Consider the following 23,427-nt stretch of genomic DNA (forward strand, 5'->3'; position numbering starts at 1 on the left):
CCATGTATGGCAAATTTATTGTTTAAAACTGATGGTCACTCACCTGGATCTAGAAACAGAACTATTGCAGGAGATAGAATACACTCTTCCTCGCAATTTGTTCCTACATTGCCCCCTGGCTACAGAAGAGTCAAATTTAAGATCACCACCGTCACTGGCAATCACAGCTGTGACTATGTCACCAGAAACATTAACACTAAACACCAGGATTTTGACATTATTTCCGTTTATCGATCATGGCGGAATTTGAAGCAAACTGTATTTGGAGGTGTAGTAACAATTTTTTGAAGGCACCTCCTTCCTTTTCCCCTTTTTTTATAGCCTTTTGGAATCCTGATTAAAATTTACTAAATTTTCCTGTTCCCTACTCATTTTATTTCCCATAATGGCGATTCTAAAACCCACTCACACTACTGTCTCAAACAAGAATGACTTCATTGACTTGAAACTTGTTGGCACTTTGGCATTGTTGTAGAATTTGGCAAAATCTGCAAATGCCCCTTCTCTGGAAGGGTTTGTGATAAAATAAAAATAAAATATCTGCAGATCTTTATTTCTATTAATCTTCGGGGGGAATATGCCGATCCAAGGGCCTGTTCACCGCCTGACTTGAGAGGTCTGTTTATAAAGCCTCTTTTTGGAAATGGATAAAGCTGCAAGGTTTGATGTTAGAGGGATGAAAGGTCGCCACAGAGGACATTGACATGACTGCTTTGAAAGTGAAACAGGGCCGTAGCTAGACAGGGACCAGGGAGGTTCAGCTCCCTCTGAAATTTGGTGAAATAGGCCAGTCAACAAGGGATGATTTTGGGGTCCAATAAGGAAAAAAATCAGGGAAAGCTGGAATAAATGTTATTATCTTCTTAAAAGGATTCTTAACAACATATTAATTTTGCACCCCTGTACCAGCCTGGTTATGGCCACCATCTTTAAAAAATTTCACCCAAAATCATTTTTTTGCAAATATCGTATCATGCCAAAGGCATGACTCGAACCTGGGGCCTCGGGCACCATAGCCCGATAGTATAATCACTTCATATAAAGGGCCCGAGTATGAAATAAGCTGGAAAGAGCTTCCTTCAAGCAAGAGACGCCTGAGATCTTCAGCGGATGTGAAACTTCGCTGATACGAATTCTTCAGGAATCGCAGGAAGGATAATGCAAACACAGCTTTACGCTGAAAATGCCATTAACAAGAGACACGATCTGTCAGCGACCGAAAGTTTGAATTTCATATAAATAGTTCGAGGGAATATTTCTCCCCTCAGTTGTTATTCAGAATCTATCGCGAGAACAGTTCTTGTTTTCCCTAGTTACGGTCTGAGTATGATCATTACGTAAAGTGTTACCGCGGGAGCAAACACTAGCGAAGTTTTATTTCAGGACCGTGTCGTCAGTTGTCATAACATGATCTACAGATTCTACAAGATCTTCAAGCTACAGGAAACAAGAGGTAACGAACGTTTCTTTATCCCCCTTTCTTACATTCTCATAACCCTGCCAGACCAGTCAACCGTCGAAGTGTTTAAATCTACGTTTAAGTGTTGTTCTTATTTCATGGGGCAAGCCCCCTTGCTTGGTTGAGTGTTGACGTTGCTCTTCAGAGCTCTTTCAATACACCTCTCACAGCCAATAAACTTCAAATATCAGGCTTTCACATAGTCGATCTACGATCCCCTAAACCTAAGCAAGTAGTGTTTAGGCGATATCTCGCTTGGAAGCACTTTACAGCAAAAGAGGTTATGATGAAAAATAATCTACATAAAATTGTCTACAAGAAAGGTCCTGTGCATTTTTGTTCTAAGAAGCCCTGTTAGGGTGCTAGAGGAGCGAGTAATATCACATATATTTCTCACTCTATTTTGTACGAGCGAAAGACAAGGACATTTTCTTACAAGGTAACTTGAGTGCTTATTTCTTTTTAAAATACCTATTCTAAATGTATGAGCTGAGGTAGTTCAGTGCTGTCGACCTCCGTGGCGGAGTGGTTTTCACAGCAGGCTTCAATGCCAGGTGTTTCGAGATCGAATCCCAGCTAGGACATGTTATATTAGAATGTAAAAATAAAAGGGGCGTTTACTGGTTCGAATCCGGTCTTACATTAATTATTAGGCATGAATGTTCATTTATGTAAAATAAATGAATGTACCACAATGATTAGACACGGTATTGTACATCGTGTCGATGGTCCAAGAGTTCGGCCGATGGATAAGAACACACAGGTTCCTTATACATTGGTCTTCATTTACGAGCCAAAATGATTACTACAAGAAGGAATCAGAAATCAAGACACTGAACACTGAAACATGTTATGACATAGTATTATAATGCACTTCTGTTGACATACTTACACCTTGTCGCTCGCCTACACAAGCACCATTATAGACAAAACACTATCGCCGACCCATAAGTCTCTGGGTCAGAACAAGTTAGCAGCGCAGACCGCTGATGGTCGACGTTGCACGTAAACACTTTACTCGAGCACCATTGTCTACCAAGTTAAAAGTTATTAAGGTTGAAATCTCGAAGCTAAGAATCTAGACTTTTCAATAGAGGAGAAAACAATTTCTCTCTTACCTACAAAAGTGCTGAAACGAGTGTCTCGATCTGAAAGTCTTAATTGTAAATCTTGCACTGTGTGTTTCTAAACTGTGAATGTTCTAAACTGTGTATCTCAAGTCTTACTTCTTCCTTTTCCTTCAAGTTCCTTCGTTCCCGAAAGAATTGTTCTTTTTCTCTATTGGTCGTCGAACTTTTAACTCCTCCCACACGTGGTCATGTTTACACTGAAGGGGTGAGAATCGCATACTCTGAAGGGCGTGAAGGGTGATAATCGCATAGCACAAAAACACAATAACACCTTGTTTGAGAGCTGACCTTGATCAAAAAGTACATCCTTCTAATTAATTTTTATTGCTCACAACTCGGACACTTCGTTAAAGTTATGCCTTCTGTGGCTGTCTAAACTTCACTGAGGTGAAGAGATACGAAGAGTTATTTTCGGGCAGGGTTGTAGTTCAAGATTCCATATTATTTGCCCTTGTCACTTCACTGTCACTGAGCCAGACTGGTCGGTGCGATCGTAGAAGTTATGACGTCTCTTCCAGCCTGCTATGTGTAGAGCAATTGTCTCGGTTCTGAGCCTGACCAGCTGCGAACTCCCTTGAGAACAGTCTCTCCTTGTTTGGGACGAGGGCGAGAGTCTCCTTGGGGGGGGGGGGGGGTGTTTAAATTTTAAAATGCCTGAAGTTCCGTGATTAGCTCCATCTCTAAATTTCAGCCATCAGGTTGAGCTTGAATTTATGTTGATGTGAGCCGAATGTGGACTGGATGGATATGAGAGTTTATTGCGGGAACATTCTAGTTTCTTTATCTCGAAGTAGGTGCGGTGATATATGCGGGGCTCCATGGGAAAGAATGCTGGTTTCTTGAGACAGCTGTCTTTTCTCAGAGAGCAGAAAAATGAAATGTTGGGGAGAAATGCAAAGAAAGACCGATGGTAATGGTAATTCGTACATCGGTTATAATGGATGTTTGTGTATGCCTGTAATGAGAAAAACCTAGAATATTAGTAAAAAGTGATATGTGTGATAGTTGAGAAAATGGTGAATGACTGGGAATACAGCATAGGAGTATTCCTTTAAAAAAAAAAAAAAAAAAGATAGTCATAAGGACATCTGACCTCCATGGGAGAGACTTGGAATTTTTTCCACCTGTTCAAGCAGCTCCAGCACCCACACAGCGTCATATAAAGTGGGTACCTGGAGGAAACTGGAGGTAAAGGTGGCCAGGGGCATTGTATGGTGCTGATCACGTCACTCCCACCTTCAGCCTTGCTCAAGAAAGTGTGGGGCCCTAACTCCACACCTTTCATATTTTCTCAATTTGGCTAGATCGTAAATTCAAAGAGCACGTGGAGCACACCCCCAACCTTAGCTTGAAGAGCAGACAGATAACCATTTCAAGGTGCCTGTCCTCTGTCGAGCAATAATATATGGCAGGAAATTGAGGAAAGTTGGATTCACAAATACGTCGCTGTTCCTTGTTGGCGAATTCTGACTGATGACTTGACAAGAATGGACACACCGTGGTCCATAATGAGCAGAGCTAGGAATTTTAGGTGCAAAAATTTGCCAATAACGGTGCAAAAAAGGTGCCAATTTTTGTACAAAAAGGTGCTAAAATAGGTGCTAATTTTCAGATGTAAAATTTATTGTGAGCAGTGCATACATATATGATTCAACTTGTCTGGATAAACACAGAGTATTCTCTGGTTTTAATTCGTTTAATATAACTAAGCAAAGAAAATTCTCTGATACATTAGAACGCGACATAAAGGAAAACATGCTTCTTCTTACTTGCTTAGAATTAGTCATTTTAAAAACTGTTAAAATAGATTACATTCAAAATTTCTATGTTCTTCAGAGTGAGGCCACACCTGCGGTCACTAAGCAGATACTTGTAAGTTGAAAAAGAACGTTCAACGTCAACAGACACAAGTGGTGCGTATTTTGTTTTCAACCGGTAATCCACATCCTTGTTGGTTGGGACTTCTTGAACATCAGGGTTTTTGGCTAAACTTTGTTCTAACTTCTCTTTCCCGACCCCTTGCAGCTCTCGTTGCACATCCATCAAAACAGCCCACTGTGCTTCCTTTTCAGGACACTACTCCTCCAGTTTTGTGATTGCAGTAGCAAGGAAAGGGGAGCCATGTACAATAGAGAGTTCATCTTGCAATTCCTGTTTAAGTGCAAGTTTTTTTGGCTTTTTTTACAGCTGAGGAATCACTAGGCAAAGTATCTAAAAATTTCGATATTGTATGGAAATGATTGCAAATAAACACTGCAGCTTTTAACCATGTACCCCATCTAGTGAGGATGGGAGAGGCCTCTTTTTTCCTCTCTCCCCCCCCTCCGAGGAGGGGCAAGGAAAGAGAAAAAAGGGGGTGAGGAGGGCAGGTGTCCCTTTCTTCTTTCTCTCTCTTATCAATTTTCTCTCTCTTTGCTTGCTCTTTGTCCTCTCCTTTGAAAAGGAACGAAAGAGGTAATCTTCTTTTCTTCCTTCCTCCCCCTTCTCTTTCCCCGTCTTCTCCTTCTTCTTTCCCCTCCTCCGTTTCTTTCTCCCTTTCCGAAGGAGGAAGGAGGAAAACCCACTCTCTCTCTTGCCTCTCTCTTTCCTTTCTTCTTTTATCTCCTCTTTCTCTCTAGTGGAAGTTTCGTAATTTCTACGTACTTTTGTATTCTAGAAGGAGCCTTTTTCAGTATTTTCTTAATGTTGGAAACAAATTCGTTCACATATGTATATTCATCTTTAAGAGTTTCACAAACTCTATGCAAAGCATGAACAATGCAAGTCACATGTTTTAAGTTAGGATACATATTCTTCAGATTAGAAAATGCAGCTAACATGTAAGATGCTTGGTCTGTAAGAATTAACCACACACTATCATATTTTACGCCCTCTGGCCACGATACAAAACATGCATCATTGAAACTTTGCATTACACTTGCATTATCTGTTTTGCTGAGAAAATAAGTTTTTAAAAGCATGGATTTCACTTGATGTCTATTGAGAGGTGCTACTAAAATGTTCAAAACGTACCTGTTTTGCCTATCTGTGGTTTCATCTAGTATGAAATAGACTGGATGGTCATCTACTACTTGCCTGATCTGCAAGATTTTAGCTTCATAAATAGGTCGAAGGTAAGATTTCCTTAAGGTGCTCTCATCTGGAACTGACTTCCCAGTATATTTTTGCAAATATGATTTCATGACAGGATGGTTAAGTTTCGAAAGAGGTATTCCGCACGCTATAAATGTCCTTGCTGTCTCACTGAAAAATTCATTTATATTTCTAGAACTTGAAGATGCAAGCGCCTCACCAATGCATTGCTGTCGCTTCCCATCTTTACCATCTCGTAGCTCTTTATTCCTGATGTGTTTCCCACTTTGTAGATGCTGCACAACCCGAGTGTGTTGGTGTTTGTCATCAACAGCAATAGAAATATCACATATGTCACACCTCAGAACAGATCCATCACTCTGAATGCCGTCACTGCTAAACTGTTTAACAATGTCCTGCAGTTTCCCAACATTTACTTTATGTTTTGGCATGGTGAACAAGCAAATCCGATGCATCGATCAGTCGATCACAGACTGCAGTTACCTTCCTCGCTGAGACAGGAGAAGGAAACGAATACAAAACAGCTTTCCTACAACAATTCGTAAACAATACAGCATAGGACAAAAAGAGCACAACTCCTAGCAATTGTAACGCGTCATTGTTGGCACTGTTTAAAGTCCGCGTGCTTACTACATTAACGTCCAAGAACTGAAGAAAGCCGATTAATTGTTGTGCGGTAAACAAGAATCGCATGCCATGAAGCAGTGCCTCAAATGTGGGTGGGGTTAAACAGCGCGTGAGTTGTATTAAAAAAATGATAAAGATGCAAAATGGGCGAAAAGGTGCAAAATGTTCTGAGAATGTGAGAAAGGTGGAAAAGGTTCTGAGATTGTGAAAAAGGTGCAACTGAAACACCATGAGTAGAGTTCAATACATGCTTATTTTGAAGATGACTCACTTTTTTACCCATTTTCACACAAAAAAAATTAAGGTGCAGCACCTAAAACTCCTAGCTCTGGTAATGAGATATGCAACTTTGTTTTGGTGTAATTTTTCGTTTAACAGGAATTATATTTTTCTTCCTTTTCTTCCCCATATTTGAATGCAATCCCGCTTTCATTCACAGAAATGAATGAATTACTGATTTAGAAGCATGAGGCCCTGTGTGGTGCCACGCGTTGCACACCCCTAACGGTGGCCCTACCTTCACAGTCTAATTAAGTTATGCAAAATTTTAAGTGGCCATTGAAAAATTGAAACAGTGAAAAAGCATATTTCATAATTACATAACAGGTTTTTTTTATTTTCCTGTAGTTTACGGTTATTACAAGCATAAGAAAACAGTTTTTCGTTGTGACATTTCAGGAGAACACACGCTCCCTTCATCAGACATTTATTTTCATTTTGACTAAAGATACAGTTATAACAATGGTTAGCAATTTTTTTAACAAACATTTTTTTATATTGTGATGTAATCTGTGAATCTTTTAAAGCAAAAATCTTGTAACTTGATGCTTCTATTTGTAGTGGAACACTCAAATAGAAGCATTGGTATTGGTATCATTTTGAGGTGGTATCGGCTCAGCTCTAGAATTAAAAGTGGTTTTTGTATTTTGAGTTTTAAGTCCACTTAACCTTTTGGTGCCCAAGGCCATTTTCACATGTAACCCCCTTGATGCCCAAGCTGATTTTGAGCAAAATGCAGAGTTCCAATTAAATGAGTGTAGATTGGAGGCTAATTGCCCTAGAGAGATGAGTGATATACCGTTGTACGCGGAATGAACCAGAGATTCAGACTATATAAAATTTAAGCAAATTCGGGTATAACTAACTCTCAAAATTCCAAAATTTCGGGGGAAAAAAATGGTTCCCCCACCCTCCCCTCAAGGAAAAAGTACATGACAGTGTCGACATGCACATGGAAATGATCGCTGACATGTAAGGAACACAAAAATATTTGCATTATGATCATATGACCAATGTAACTTGAGTTGTACCCCCAAAAGGAATGGTTCAAGCTTCAAAATGCAGCGGTTCCTTGAAATGACTTTAGTTCAGAGACTATTTGCCCTGGAGATATATGAACGATATACCATTGTACGCAGAATGAATCACAGATTCAGACGATATATAATTTATGCACATTCGGCGTATATATGGAGAGGGAAAGGGGGGAAATCCCCTGAAAATACCTTTTTTTTTAAATAAATGCTGTTTCTCCCCCCCCCGCCCCCCTGAAGAAAAGTATATGAAAAGTTCAAAATGCACATAGAAATTATCGCTGGCATGTAAGAAACAGAAAAATATTTGCATCATTCCCGTATGACCAATGTAATGCGAGTTGTACCCCTGAAACGAAAGGCTTGTACGCCACTGTCTCAAGCTTCGGAATTGAGAGGAATTCAGAGTTACATTGAATTGACTACAGCTCAGAAACTAAATGCCCTAGAGATATGAAAGATATACCATTGTACGCAGAATGAATCACAGATTCAGACGATATATAATTTATGCACATTCGGCGTACATATGGAGGGGGACAGGGGCGGAAATCCCCTCAAGAATACTTTTCTTTAAAAAAAATGGTGTTTGCCCCTGCCCCCCCCCCCCTGCCCCCGAAAAAAATGTCAAAATGCACAAGATGCAAGATTTGTGCAAATTTGGCGTATATATGGAGGGGAAGGGAGAAAACCCCAAAAATTATTTTAAAAAATTGTCACTTCACCCAAAAAATGTCCTCGCACTTGGGCACAAAACGACACCTACACACAACATTCATGGACGAAAAGCTGGAACGCAGTGAAAAATGAGCGCCGATTCTTGCAGCTGCTTGAAATTCTATTTTTAGACAATGCAGGTTAACCTGTGTTGCAACTTGTGGACACTTGTGCTAAAAAAAACAAAGGTTTCCTTCAGCGCGCTTCGAAATTCCATATTCACTACACAGATTCAACAACCAGTCTTCCCCCTCCCCCTGCTTGCGCCCTCACGGAAAACTTTCATTTTGACATCGGATACTGATAAACAAGCTTCCTTCGAATGTAGTTAACAGGAGGGAGTGAAAAAAAAAAGCATTGCTTTAGAACAACAAAGCCGGTCTTGTCGGCAAAAATTTCACCTTGAAAAGAGACTCAAAAGAGAAGTAACTTTTCCCGTCTTTTCCCCTTCCCCTCCATTTTCATGAAGACAAAAAAGAAATGCAAAAAAATTTCTGTTAAATACATGTGTTAGGAACAATATATAAAAAAAATTGAAATTCTAGCCAAAAATAGAAAAGTTATAATGTAAAAACTACGACCTTGACACAGCGTCTCGATCGAGATGCTTGGTACCGGGAGGGTTACATTTGGGTATCTCGATCGAGACGCTTGGGTCCCAATAGATTAATTGGGACCGGATCTGCAATTTAAAGTGAGATTTGAACCAAACCCTCCTTTGGTTATCGAACCTGGGACTCCTTGATTACAAAGTGTTTTTTTTCCGAGTGCCTTCATCAATTTCATCATATTATCATTCATCCTCATCTTTGTAATTAGCCAAAAGTGGCAGAAAAGCAAAATGAAATAAACAAAATCAATTAACCACAAATCTGTTCACTGGAACAAAATAAGGATTTGGGCAATATGTAGGCTCTATTCTTTGTCCACTGAAAAATATAGTCACTGTAAACAAAAAGTACATGTTTAAGTCTTTAGTCAGATACACAATACATAATAATAATAACAGTAAACCCATGGCACAACATCCCGTGAGGGCTAGGGCCCACGTACTGGCTGCCGAGGTGGAAGATCATCCAAACAGTTATGGGGCAATGCATGATCAGCACGACAAACTCTCAGTCGTTGTAGTGACTGGGTTACGCTACTCATCCCTAGCTCCCCAATTTCCTCACGATGGTGGGTGATCACCAGTCCCATACACAGGCTTAAATCTCAGGAAAAGGTGTTACTCTTCCCCCAGGAGACTTGAACCTGAGCGTGTCCCATGACCGGAACCCAAAGCATGAAGCCTTGGACCGCATGGCCACAGTGTGGGACGAATAGTTGCTCTGCACCCTGAAACTTGTCAGTTGGAACTATCAAACTTTGTTTACTCTGAAAGTTTAGCAAGAAATGTGTTTTTATGTTTAGAGCTTGGAGTAATAACTTTGTTGCAGTAAGAAGTAATTTAATTTCAGGGAAGAGGACAAGTTAGCTCAAGAACTCGACTGCGATAAGATTGACATGCCAGCGGAGCTCCTTCCCATCTCTCCTGACTGTGATAGTGACCTCATGATAGCACAAATGCTCCAGATGCAGTTTGACAGGGAGCTGAAGAAAAAAGAAGACAAGGTCAATGGCACGTCAAAAGGTAGGAACACTTTTGTGTTAATCAGTTATGCATCCTTTATCATCTCAGTTTTAGATTTAGCCACCATGAATAATAAACTAATACCAGTCTCTATGGAGTCCCAACCCCTTGGCAAATAAAACCTGCCTTGTCTTTTTCCTTTCTTGACACATGGTTATCTAATTGAGTCACCAGCAGTGATGTGTTATAGATAGGGATGTGACGAAGCTGATGTACTCAGATAATTTTTGGAACCCATACCGATATTTAACCGATTCTGATACAATATTTATTAAACAGAAATGGAATGTTATTTTCTGCATGACAAAAATAAATTTGCTATGTATATTTCTATTGCATAGCATATGTATATACATATATATTCTCAAGAGATGCGAATGTACATTTGCATCTACAAAAGGTTATGTGAACCTAGAGATTTAACATTAGTACACAAGCAGTTCTTTGAAATGCAAAATTAATTCCTGTTCAGCCAGATTCAACTTAAATACGAGATTTGGAAGCACTTCAGGAAGTAACCTACTTCTCTTATTACAAATCTGTTCAGCTACACCGAATACTGATGCAGCAGGTATGCCCAAGTATTTTCTCAGCACTTGCTTCAGGTTTGAATACTCACTTTTGAATTTCCAATACAACAGCAGATCCTGGTTCAGCAATGTACTGTTTTAATTCCGATTTATAGTTAGGTTGATCCTCTGAATGAGAGTTTGCAATAATTTCATTACAAAAACTCTACAATAATGACGTATCATAATCAAATTTTCAATAAATCTTACAAAACTAGAATATAAAACTTGTTAGAAGGTAAAACTCTAGTATAACCTGTACCGGTTTAAATATCGGATTTTTGCCGATTCCGATACCGATATGTCAATTTCTGCCGATTTTCATACATCTGTAATCAGCTTCGGTACATCCCTAGTTATAGACTATAAGTCTACATGTAGATTACAATTATTAAATAAAGCACAGGTCACTACTTACATGTGGTTTAACAAGTTCTTTCCAAAAAAAAAAAATGAAATTTCAGGGTTATCCAAAGAAATCGCACAGAAAGGATAAAAGTGGGATAAAGTATCATTAAAAGGATAATAGTCATAGGATTATTTTTCAATTATTCACGAGATTATTTCATACATTCTGTTTGACACTTAGTAGAAAATTATTTGTTTGTATGAAGAAGAATACAAAGTACTTTTCCGTTTACTCTTCCTCAACAATTAAAACACAGTATAATTCTATTTCGTTTCTACAATGTTTGTTATTAAGCTCTCATTCATCGCCATGTTGTTTACGAAGTATACATTGTGTACTTGTATTGCACAGTCTACGTTGTCTACATGTACAAGGGGCATGCAGAAGGTAAGTTCCAATTAGCCATTAAATGAAATTAGAACATCATCAGTAATTGTTATTTTTGCATTGGTTAAAGTGATTCATAATGTACTTTTTGATTTATTCAGGACCGCTGTTTAGTCATTTGTTGTAGCGTGGCATCAAATATTGTATGCCTGCCTCATATGAGTGTGCTGCCGGATTGGAACCCTCTGTTCCTCAGTGTCACTGTCAAAATTGTCTTATTAGATCCTCCTGATCAGCCTGCCTGGACATAAAGCAGACTTAAATCAAACTTTTAAAGTCACTTCTTGGCAAGTTCATTGAGTACTGGACTCACGATATAACCACTGGTTTATAACCACTGGTTGTCTGTGTGAGTAATCTTTCCAATAAGCATTTTATATACAAGTAATCTATTGAATCCTGGCAATCTTGTGACAGCATTTCGGACTTATGACAGTTCAGGCTGTCTATCAGTGATGAAGATGATTCTTCTTGTGATGAAGAATTTTTGCTTTCTTTTTTCTTTTTTTACAGTATAGTGAATTTACATTGTTATGTCTGTACTTGGATTTGATAAGATTGAATATTTGAAAATCTAAAGTTGTATTGAGTTGTGTTTAAGACTTGTTCGCTTTGTTTCTTAAGAAATACATTCTTGTATGCGTGAAATTTTGTAAAAATATTAAATAAAGTAATGTGGCCATTTCTCATCCAGGATGAAGTCTGAAGCATTAATTTTTACATGCATTAATAATTAAAGCAAGTCTAAATCTCTTGTTAGGATAAAGTACAGCTTCAGTTTTCATCTTAACGGGCCTTGTGGTAGGGGATTTTCATTGCGTAAGATTTTTCGTAATTTCCAACTTTACCTAAGTAGGTGGCGATTAAATAAAAGTTGATAAGAAGAAAACAAAGGTCAAGGAAAAGGAGATAAAAGTCAAGAAAAAGCTATGAAAAGTCAAGAATTTTGGATTTGTTATTTTTGTAGACACCCTGCTGTTCCTGAACGTGTAAGGTGCTGCCTTCTGGTGAGACACCCAAAGGTCAACATCACTTCCATGTAATACACCCCGGGAACTGCAATGTTGCAGGCCGAAGACGCTCTAGCATCTGGACCTACGGCCAATATTATCCTCCCTAGGGCTGTGTTGTCCTTGTGCATGTCGAGTTACCCTTTATAGCCTCAGTATTGTTTTAGCTCATATTGAGTAATGATTTGATGAGTTTTAAGAATTGAATACGGAAATTTTAACAGACATATTTTATTTCATTGTTAAAGGTCTGTCCTGAGTTTTATTAGTCAAGGGGTATACACCGATGAGCCATTACATTATGACCACCCCAACCTGGAAACAGTTAGTGTGCCTGGAGCGTGGAGAGTAACACGTGACACGCTGGCAGTGTGATATATATTGGGCAGGTCTACGGTCTTGCTGTTAGTAGTGCCTCCGGCATCAGAATGGGAAGAGCGGCCGATCTCTCCCAGGTTGATAGAGGTCAAACTGGTGATGGCACGGCACCTTGGTACCAACATCTCTGAAACAGCGTTGCTTGTTGGCTGCTCTCTTGCCGCTGTTGTGAGCACGTATCGAAAGTGGTGCAACGATGGGCAAACAACAACACATCATCTGGCCGTGTGTCGACAGCGGTTCATTGATGCCAGAGGCCAACGGAAACTGTGTTGTTCGGATCGACCGCAGGGCCACAGTGCGAGAAATCACTCACAGGTACAACGGTGGTGACCAGGATAATGTTTCACAGCACATGATTCATCGAACAGTGCTGCACGTGGGACTGCGGGTATAATGTGATAGCTCATTAGGTAGGTGGTCATAATGTAATGGCTCATTGGTGTATACCCATATTGGATAATATTCAAGTATAGTGTATGTGCTGGAGTCCATAATATCAAAATCATTCAATCAATCATTGTGAGTGTCTTCGCCCAATTCATCTAATCGCCTATCATCCTCATAGTTGCTACTAGCCAAAAGTGGCAGAAACGTGGTGCTAAATAATAAAAATGCAACACAGTAAAATAATATGGTATCAGCAGTAATTTGTGTATGTATTGTACTCAGGGTGCATGATAACTTCTAAACATGTATAATTTCATGATCATAATAATAAAATCCTATATTTTCGGCAATCTTTAAAATGCATTTAATTATCTTTCCAGTAAGTATTTCATATTCAAATTATCGAGTGAATCCAGACAGTCTCCTGTACGACAGCGACTCGGACATGGAAGAAGTTGATGACTCTAAGAGAAACTGGGATAGCTTTGAGGTTAGTTTTCAACAATAATGGTCTAAGATAATTGCAAAAGTATTATCATGTAAAGTTATTACCTGTATGCAGTGATCCCTCTTTATAATGATCCCCCCATACAGATTCAGATAATGGTTCACTACTTCCAAAGTTCACTAAAACCTACAAACTTTCCTTAACCCTTAGCAGATGCATGGAATACATGTTTCCTCACATATTTCCTTGTTGTAAGTTGTAACGTACTTGAATTACAAAATAATATATCCATTGTTACTGCTACTAACAAGCAGAGATTGAACAAATCTTTTGTTACCCCTCGTAATATTATGGTATAGATTTATAAAATAAGGGCTATAACTCCTCAACCACCATCTTTTCCTGAAATATTTAACCTTTTCACATAATATTGAGAAACTCAACATGTGCAACATACAACAATTCAGTTCTGCCTTTTTTTGTCCATTAGTTTCCATAAAAGCGTATTGACACACTTGAATTACAAGACAATATATCCATTGGTACTATTGAAATTCCGGGAATTGTTTCTGAAAGGTGGCAACATTGCCACTCTTATACATTCTTCTTATTTTATCCATAAGAAGTATCAGCCTATTTTCAACAAAACTTTACATGGTTGTAGGAATATGTCACTGCTACAGACTACTACTACTGGTCTAATGTGGGGGCCAAAGGGGGGGTGTGTGTGTACCACATGCCAATTGAAAAAATAAATTATTTTCTTCTTCTTCCCTTAACACTCAGTATTGGGAGGCACCGTGTTTAAATTTTTCCTCTGCTAAAAGCCCTGTCTTTAAGAAAGAACACAAAATCTATCTCGTCTCTTTACGACAATTAGTTCTTTTTTTTTTTGTACTTGGCAGCAAGTTTGAAAAGGTCCTGCCAGTTTACAGTTGTGTGAGGTGCTGTAGGCTAATTACTGTTTGACCAGCGATCAGAGAGCTCCAGTTGGCAAAGTGCCAAGAAAAAGGGGTGGTTGGTGATAGGAAGGCAGGCGCGAGAACGCCACTCGCGGTTGCACGTTGAACAGTGTTACCAATCTGCGAGGATGCTTATCCACCAGAACATAAGTAACGAAAACCGAGGGACATGCACAACCATGCCGATTGCCAATTTTAGGTTCACTGTTGGTATTGAAGAGTTGAATCTCGATTAGTGTTATTGTGCTGTGCTATTTTTTTATATATAATATAAAGACCTTGGGAGTAAAACGTCGCAGTGAATGAATGGATGTCTAAACACTGCAGGCAAAAGTGACAACATCGCCACAGGTGGTGGCCATGGACGTCCGCAGGATTTTTTCCAGGGAGGGGCAAGGAAGGTTTTTTTTCCAAGGGGGGGCAAACAAGGCAAATTTTCTCCAAAAATAGTGCTGTTCCCTAAAAACGCATTGCTTAAATTTGTATTTATGGTGATCATGCAATAATTAACACATATTATTGTGGCTAAAATGAAATTATATGTGCGAAATACATAGTTTTTGGATGACTTTCATTTTTCAGGGGGGCGTCCCCCCCTTCCAGACGCCCGTAGTGGTGGCTTGAAACCAGATACGGGTCCAGTCGGCTTCCTCTGAGGTTGGGTCAAAGATGCCGAACTGGCGCTACGTTCAAGACTTCAGCTTTTGCAAAGACGCCTCTCCACGGCCAGAGCACTTCCAATATCTTGTGACAATATTCTCCGGTTGGCAACATTGCTCTCTTTCCCCACGTGACACTCGCGCTGCTCGCGTTTCAGAGAAGCGGTTCCGCAAACTCCCCCAATTTACGACTGGACTCTTCTACTTCGGGCATGCGCAGAAAACTCGAGAGCTCTCGGATCGCTGGTCAAACAGTAACCTGAATTGAGGTTAATAACGACCGAGAAAGTAAATATCTGAGTCGGAAGTTGTTTGATTGATACAGAATCTATTAACCTTTAGTGTATGGCTACTTATGATGCTGACTAAGCCTCTTGAGGAAGGGAGGTTTTGGAGCGTGCACTTTTCAAATGTGCATTGCACACACGAAAATAATAGAAGGAAAGCTGTTTGTCTTTGCAGAGATGAAATTTGTTTTCTGTACTTGCAGAATGGAAGGACAACAGCAGCAGTGAAATTTATACGTTTTATCTCCCACAAGGAAAGTTAACAAAAGAAGAACAATAAAACAAAAGAATAACAATAAAACAAAAGAAGAACAATAAAACAAATTGAATTTTTACCCAAAGAAAAAAATCTTGTTTCGAATGTTGCTATGGTTACCACAATAAACCAACGGGAGCAAAAGAGATATTGTATGCAGTAGTGTCGTGTTCCTACAGTCATGTGACAGATTATCTACCAGTCTGAAAATCCTGGAAAAGTCAGGAAATTTACTTTTTCTGGGAAGAAAAACAAGATTTTTATAGTAACACATTAAAAGCAGGCTTTGGAAAGAAAGGCAGGAGAAGGACATATGTTATGTTTGACATAATTATAGACTGTGCACTTTGCACCATGCTATGAGACATATCTAGGAGGACGAAAGGGTAGGGCCCCACACATTCTTCGATCTCGGCCATTTTGGAGGTGATGTGATCAGCACCATGCTCAAACATCCATGCGCCCATTGATTTAAAGCTGGCCGAGCCCCAGAACCATTTCATGCGGAGACAAGGTTGGAAAAATTCTGTCCTTAGATCACCCACCCTGGGAATCTAACCTGGTTCTCCCATGTGGCAGTCAGATGCTCTACCTACTAGACCACTGTGGCTCCTTTGGGTTAAAAGATATCAAAAACTCATAATGCACAAAACAAAAAGCATTGTGATAAGGTATAACGTACACCACATGCCATCATTTCACTAAGTAACCGAAGTGAAGTTTTGGCATGTACTTAATTTACTCACACTTTCGCCACACGATGGGACTTCATCAGGAGTTAAGACAAGAAGAGTCAAAGTTTAGAACATGGCAAGATAAGTTGAGTTCAAAATGATTACAATAGAAGGTAAAAGAGCAATGCTGTATCCTGTCACTCCTTCCTCCTACATGGCTGGCAACTGACTGCTACAGTCTGAAATTAACTATTATTGTTCCAACAAGGTAACACACAAATACGGAGAAACTAGTACTCACTTTTATCCGTAAAGCTGTTTTTTCTTTTTCGATTAATTTCAGTGGCCAATGCCACCATCCTCGTTGGAACTTGCTGTACTGTTGCTTGGCGTGCGTCTTTTGTTTGTAGTTCTCTGGCTGCCGCTAGGTGCGCTGTTGTTAACTGTGCATCTGGGTCTGTGTCGCCTGCTATTTCCGGGCGATAACTGTTGTAGTAGGGGAATCCAAATGTGGTGCGCTTGCCCGCTATCGATGTGCATTATTGCGTGCGTTTCCTTGATTTTGGTGTCTACGAGCGTGTGGGCAGTGTCTTTGACTTGTACCTTTTGATTCCCCTTCTAAATCTCAATTTTTAAAATTAAAAGCAATGCTGTAACTTTATTCTATCTTGTTAATTAAGAATATAAATTTGCCATTAAGATATTAATTCAAGTATTAATAAATAATTAAGTTAGAAAGATGGAGGTATTTTACATATTGTTCATTAATTTTAACTTTTTGATTTATTTTTGTGTCCCACCCATGATACCAAAAAACAATTATTTTCTCCTTTAACTGTTACATTTTCCCCCTCAACTTCACTAGAATACTCAAAGGACAATTATCTTTTCTCTCTTTGTCTTAAATCGTTTATTTTTCATCATTTAAAAATTCCCAGAAATAAAAATAAATTTCCACCCATGACAGAATTGTTCTGGGAAAGTATTCTAAGGGTAGTTATGTAGAATATGTTTATTTTACTGTGTTAAGTTTCATAATTCATTGCACGGAAACTGTGAGAAAATTGTTGCTTAACTATCAGTAGTCTCGTGCATCACACCCGTGAGAGTGGAATGCCCCACATATATTGTAGTTTGAAGGTTAGGTTTTCCTCTCTGCTTCCTATCTTATTCACAGTTTTGTCATAAGTCACCTTTTTTACAGTTACAGTTTACAGTGTACATTACAGTACAGCATAGTGTTCAATAAAAAGGCGTGCCATCACATGTTGGCAGGTGGCCGCGGTGGCTCAGTCGGTAACGCGTCTGACTACCATGCTAAAGGTCCCGGGTTCGATCCCCGGCTGGTTCATATCCGGGAACTTTTCTAACGATGGAAGCGGCCCCGGCGCCCACCCAGCGTCGAATAACATGGGTACCTGGGGGAAACCCTGGGGGGTAAAGGCGGTCAGGGTCGTGATGCTGATCACATCACCCCCACTCATGACTGGATCAAGAAAGTGTGGGGCATTACCCCCACACCCCCTATACGCCTTCATGGCGTGGTGCTATGCACAGGGGAACACTTTACTTTACTTTTTTTTATCACATGTTGGCAATATGGTAGATGCTAGATATTTTTTTTTGTTGGAATCCCTGTTTTACTTTTAAAATGCTAATTTATTGATAAGGCTAATTAAATTGGTCAGTAATAACTAGAGGCATGCATATTTTATTTTTGACAGAAACACAAAATGTAAAATATGACACTGTAATATTCATTTTTCATATTTTTAAAAGGTTTGAGGTGCACTTGCCTATCATGTTTTATGACGAAATGATGTGAAATGAACTGCAAAATGCACGATAAACTCTTAGGCATGAAATTATAGAGTTTATTTACCAACGCAACACTGTCTGAAGTCTGAATTATCCTGTAAATTATGCAAATTACTGATTGCACGGAATTGATTAATTCTGCTGTAAAAAATTGAGAAGTAAAAATGGACTCTCTCACATGGGAATTTGAAACTCTCACAACTACATAAGTGTGCTATTACAAGGGAAGTGTTTATTTTGTGTAATAAGTATAGTGTTTAAATCAAATTTAGGGTTTTATTCAGCATTTTAACGCCGAAAAATCCATTTTATATTGCGCTTTTGATCCCAAAATGTGCACAGTTTTTGTACCAAAATCTTGATCTCTTATTCACCATAAATATGTGGGTCTAGTAATTACTCAGTAGGTCGTTAATTTTTTTAGATTAGTAAAATCAGTAATTTGTATCCTTTTTGACTAATTTCCACTCCTGCTGCTGAACTATTTTTTCAGCTAAAATTGTAGGCTCGACCAGGACTTGAATCCGGGTGTATGTCATACCGTGCCATTGCTCTATCAACTGAGCTATCGAGCTGGCTTGGCTTTACGTGGGTTCAAGTCCTGGTTGAGCTTGCATTTTTTGCTGAAATTTCTATAGTGCATCTCCTGTGTGTGCCTAATCTTCATGTTATTTACATCCCTACCACTGTAATGCTTTTCTAGCAAATTTGTAATGCTATAAACTAATGTCTCACACTGAAAATTTCAAATTGACATGTAGTGTTAGCTTGTATTGTGTTGGTGGAAATGTGAATAGGACACATATATAATTTCAACATGTGTTCTTTCATAATTTCAGAAATCTGAGAAGGAATTCCCAGCTATCCCAAAATGTGGCTACACCAAGCAAGGAGAGACGGTTGTGACGAAGCATGATATCACAATGGTTGCTCGTCGGAATGCATGCCGTGTGATGAGCTTTCCGCCTGAGTTCCACACTGGGGATGCAGGCGGTTTTGATATGCAGCTTTCCAATAAGGTAAGCAATACGTATGCACTTCATTCATTTGCTACAAGATTGAAAACTTGCATTGAAATGGCTCGTTTGCCTCCTAAAAGCCTTCTTTTTTGCAACATTTTTGTCACATTGTTTTTCATACAAAGTTATAATTTGTACATGAAGATTACTTCCATGCAAAACTAGTTTTCATGCAATGTTTTTACCTCTTAACTTTTGTGGTAAGTTGCAAGGTAGGTTTGTAATTGATACATCTTGATAGTGAACATTGCCTTTTCGCGCAAAATCTTTCTATTATTCTCTAATTTTTGCCACCTGGACCCCAGCTCCCAAATTAGTTTCCATTAAAGTTTATTTTTCTCTTCAGGGAATTGAAAGTAGGACACTGTCCTCCACGATTGTCAAATTCGTTAATTGTTCTATGAATAACACACTTGTCAAATTCGTCCATGTCCACAAATATGTTGCCGGCATGTGACGTAAGAAGTTTTCTACTGTCATACTTTTAAATTGCTTTCTTCTGTGTTTTTTGTTGGGCGTTATTAATCCCTTCCCAGTTACTTTGTTGCGATTATTTTCCTTTAAGATGCGTTTCAAAGTGCTTGCTGATACAGTACACGGGTCTGTCTACGAAGGTTTTAGCCTGGCTTAATAAAATGTGTTAATATGTGAGACTTGCAATAAGTCTTGGTTAGTCTTCGACGTACATCCCTCCTAAGTCCATACACTTAGTGACATGGCTGTACAATTGCTGAATGACCCTGTGGAAATCTTCTTTTGGGATTGCGTTCAGGTGCCTCGTCACAGCTTCTTCAATTTCCAAAATGGTGTCAAAACATTGGCCTTTCATGTGGGATTTCAATTTGGGGAATGAAAAGTAGTCAGCCAGTGCCAAGTCTGGCGAATAAGGTGTGTGGTTTAATACAATAACTTGTTTCTGTGCCAAAAACTGTTAGACAATAATTGCCTTGTGGCATGGCGCATTGCTGTGCTGTAAGAACCAAGCACCGGATTCCACCAACTATGGTCTCACCTATCATAATCTCTTTAGCAAGTGCTCTAAAATGGATCTACACACAACTACAATCATAATCATCAGCAATCATCCTCAGTGAATGTACCCAGTTTTCATTCAGTTGTTGTGGAACGTTTTCAACATTACCTACCTACTGCCACTTCGACTTTTGGAGGGATGACCCTCACCGGGATCATCTGCCACATCTTCCTGACCATCACGGAATCGACGATGCCAAATGAAAATGTGCTTTCGAGAACCTGCTTTGCCTTTAAGAATTAACATGCCTCTTTCTTAGTGACAAGGACAGCCAAATTTATTTACCGGTGGTGACCGATAATTATCTGGCATTTTGGTTTCTCATGAGCTTGTTTATTATTTTCCACATTTGTGTTTTTGGCTCATTTTTACATATTTTAGTTATTTTTACAGATTATTTCCATATTTGAGAATATTTCTCAACATATACTCCATATTCGTGCAATAACTACATGTCCTAGTGTGAAATGACAAAGTCCGAACTGACATTAAACAAATGAAATTTTACTGCCTTTCTTATACCCTCCATTTGCATTAATTACAAGTTTCTCATTCAAACAATTTTTTTCTTCACCTCCCAACTGTTTGCTTTTGCTATTGTAAAATACTTCAAATTTCTGTTGATTTACAATAGTTGTCAACTACAGAGAATGAAAGCCCAAGCATCAGCTCCTGCTTGTGACAAACGTTATTCTGGCAACATTGGAAGAGAGTCCCAAGTCAAGGAGTCCATTGCTAACCCCACCCTCGCTACTAGTTGCGTGCCCGACAGTGGCACCAGAAGCAACTATTTTGTGGTTCACGTATGAGATTCGCTTATGTTTTCTCTTCAAGACAGTCATGTGAATAGTTACAATGGCAAGGCAGTGTTTTATGTAGCTTGTGTAGTGCCCGGTATTATTAAAAAGGTAATTTTTTACAATTTTTATATATTTGCATACAGGGTGTCACAAAATAGTGTTTACGCTCTTTGAACATTAATAACAGAGAGACTTGTAAAGATAACTCGACTGAACTTTTTGTATTTGAAGCTCCAAAGCCTACTTTGAGTGTGTGTGAGCCTGTCTAGGAATTCTGTTGCTTTTACATTTGTCACAGTTAGCCAGACAGTAGGCATTAGTGTACACAAAATGGCGGAAGTGAGAAATTTTTCTTTCGAGAAACTTAAGAAGCATTGAATAACCACACAGATCTCCCAATTGAACAGTGAAGAAAGATGTGTTTTTCTTCCCGTGGAAACTATATCTGCTTTTTTTCGATATGTTGATCTGTTCTGCAGCATTGCAGACGAAGTATTGATGCCAATTAACATCTATAACTTTAAGGTATGCAACACCAAAAAAAAAAGAGTCATTCTTGCTGTTCCTGTTATTAACGTTCAAAGAGTGTAAACACTATTTTCGGACACTCCATATTTAGCACATTTTTACTACATATTAATCTGTTCCCTTGTAATGACATTCCTTTTCTTATTGCTTTGTAGGTTTACAATAGCCTGAAGCTATACTCCAATACCGACCAATCCAGAAGGCACAGGGTGTTTGATAAAACAGAGCAGGCGACAGCAGTGCTGTCCCTGGATCCAAGGACTCGTCTCTTGTTGTATCGTTTGGTCAACCAGGAGGTGTTGGACTCCATCAATGGAGTTCTCAGTACTGGAAAGGAGGCTCTTGTTGTCCATGCCGATGGAGGGTTGTAAGTAGTTTCTGCAAAATCGTGTACCTTAAGATTTTTTCACCTTGGTCCCTGAAAAAAGTAAAATCGAGGTTTCACTGTATTTCCAAAATTTCAAACCTGCCTTTGTTCTTAGGGTCAAAACCAGGTAGAGGTCAAAAGTTTAACACATTCCTGCTCGTAAAAGACCATGGTGGTTTTAAAGTATGTGCTTGTATTTGCCCGTAAATGACTAAGGTCGTTTAGCTGAGGTGTCCATTTTTCCAAGTTTTTTTTTTCTTCTCCCGTGTTGAGTGGTGAACGAAAAGCGGTGCACTGTGTGACTTTGAGGAGAGGTGCGATGTGGTACTCTAGATCATGTCCGGGGTGCCAAATTACTGAGGGGTCCAGGGGATCCAACAAATTCGGATCATCGGTAGGGGACACCAGCAGGAATCCTCGAAGAGGTTGGGTTCCTATCCACGAGGCTCAAAAAGTCTATGAGAAAGTGCCATTTGCAGCCTCCAGGGTGCCATTTTGAAAATCTCGAAAATTTATGATGGCAGCAATTCAAAAAATGCCCGAGCTGTCCTTTTAAATTCCCTTCCCAGAGCTGGGCGTGAATGTCTTAAAATACAAGTAAGTATACATTAACATGGCTGACAATGATTTTCTGTTGTCAAGTACAAGGGTAAGTCAGTAAGTAGATCACAAAATCGCTTATTAATAAAGTACTTAGTGAGATACAGTAGAACGTCGTTTATCCACACTCAAAAGAGGAAGTGCTTAAAAAAAAGACTATTAAATCTATTCCAAATGAAAATTTCTGATTATTTTTCTGCATAAATAACACAGTATAGGTACAGTACTGTAATTTAGGCACGTACTGTACATACCTAGTCATATCATAAATACTGACACAACATTGAAAGTGAATTATAACGAAAGTGTTAAAGATACTTTAATGTCTTGATTGTATAGGTTACTTACAGGTCTAATGAACACATAACACCAATCATTTTTCAAAATGGCCACCTTTGGCCTTCACACAGGCCTGAAGTCTCTGCAGCCACTCATCTACAGCATTACGCACTGTCTCCGTAGGGAAAGTCGCCACTGCCTTTACCAGGGACCCTTTCAGACTGTCAATATTGGCATGCCTCCTCGTACAGACCATGCCCTCAAGCACTGACCACAATTTGTAATCCAACGTGTCGAGGTCAGGGCTGCTAGCAGGCCAATCAGCTGGAGCAATGAAGTCCGGGACATTGCTCTTGAGCCACTCCTGGGTAGAGTGTGCCTTATGGGCTGGTGCGGAATCCTGTTGGAAGGTTGGTTCCTGAACAAAGTGTCACTCAAAGGCTTCACAACAGAGTTCAACACAGTATTTTCGTACACTCTGGCTGACGTTTTCACCCCTTTTTCACAAAAATGCAGCTTGGTGGTGCCATCATACGCCACGCCCCACCAAACCATGACTGAGGCCGGATGATGACCCCTCTG

At 39.3% G+C, this 23,427-nt stretch overlaps 1 protein-coding gene across 2 annotated transcripts in view; it reads left to right on the forward strand.

The window, feature by feature from the left end:
- LOC145997161 (serine/threonine-protein kinase RIO3) overlaps positions 1-23,427 on the forward strand; it is a 69,948-nt gene that overhangs the window by 12,489 nt on the left and 34,032 nt on the right. For both annotated transcript variants that reach the window (XM_083133839.1, XM_083133840.1), the window contains exons 3-6: positions 9,800-9,972; positions 13,496-13,605; positions 19,059-19,238; positions 21,755-21,966. In XM_083133839.1, the coding sequence (XP_082989965.1) occupies positions 9,800-9,972; positions 13,496-13,605; positions 19,059-19,238; positions 21,755-21,966 (675 nt within the window). The remainder of the gene's footprint in view (positions 1-9,799; positions 9,973-13,495; positions 13,606-19,058; positions 19,239-21,754; positions 21,967-23,427) is intronic.

The sequence above is a fragment of the Lepisma saccharinum genome, chromosome 13 (assembly GCF_977018435.1).
Source record: "Lepisma saccharinum chromosome 13, izLepSacc3.1, whole genome shotgun sequence".
Classification (NCBI taxonomy): Eukaryota; Metazoa; Arthropoda; class Insecta; order Zygentoma; family Lepismatidae; genus Lepisma; species Lepisma saccharinum.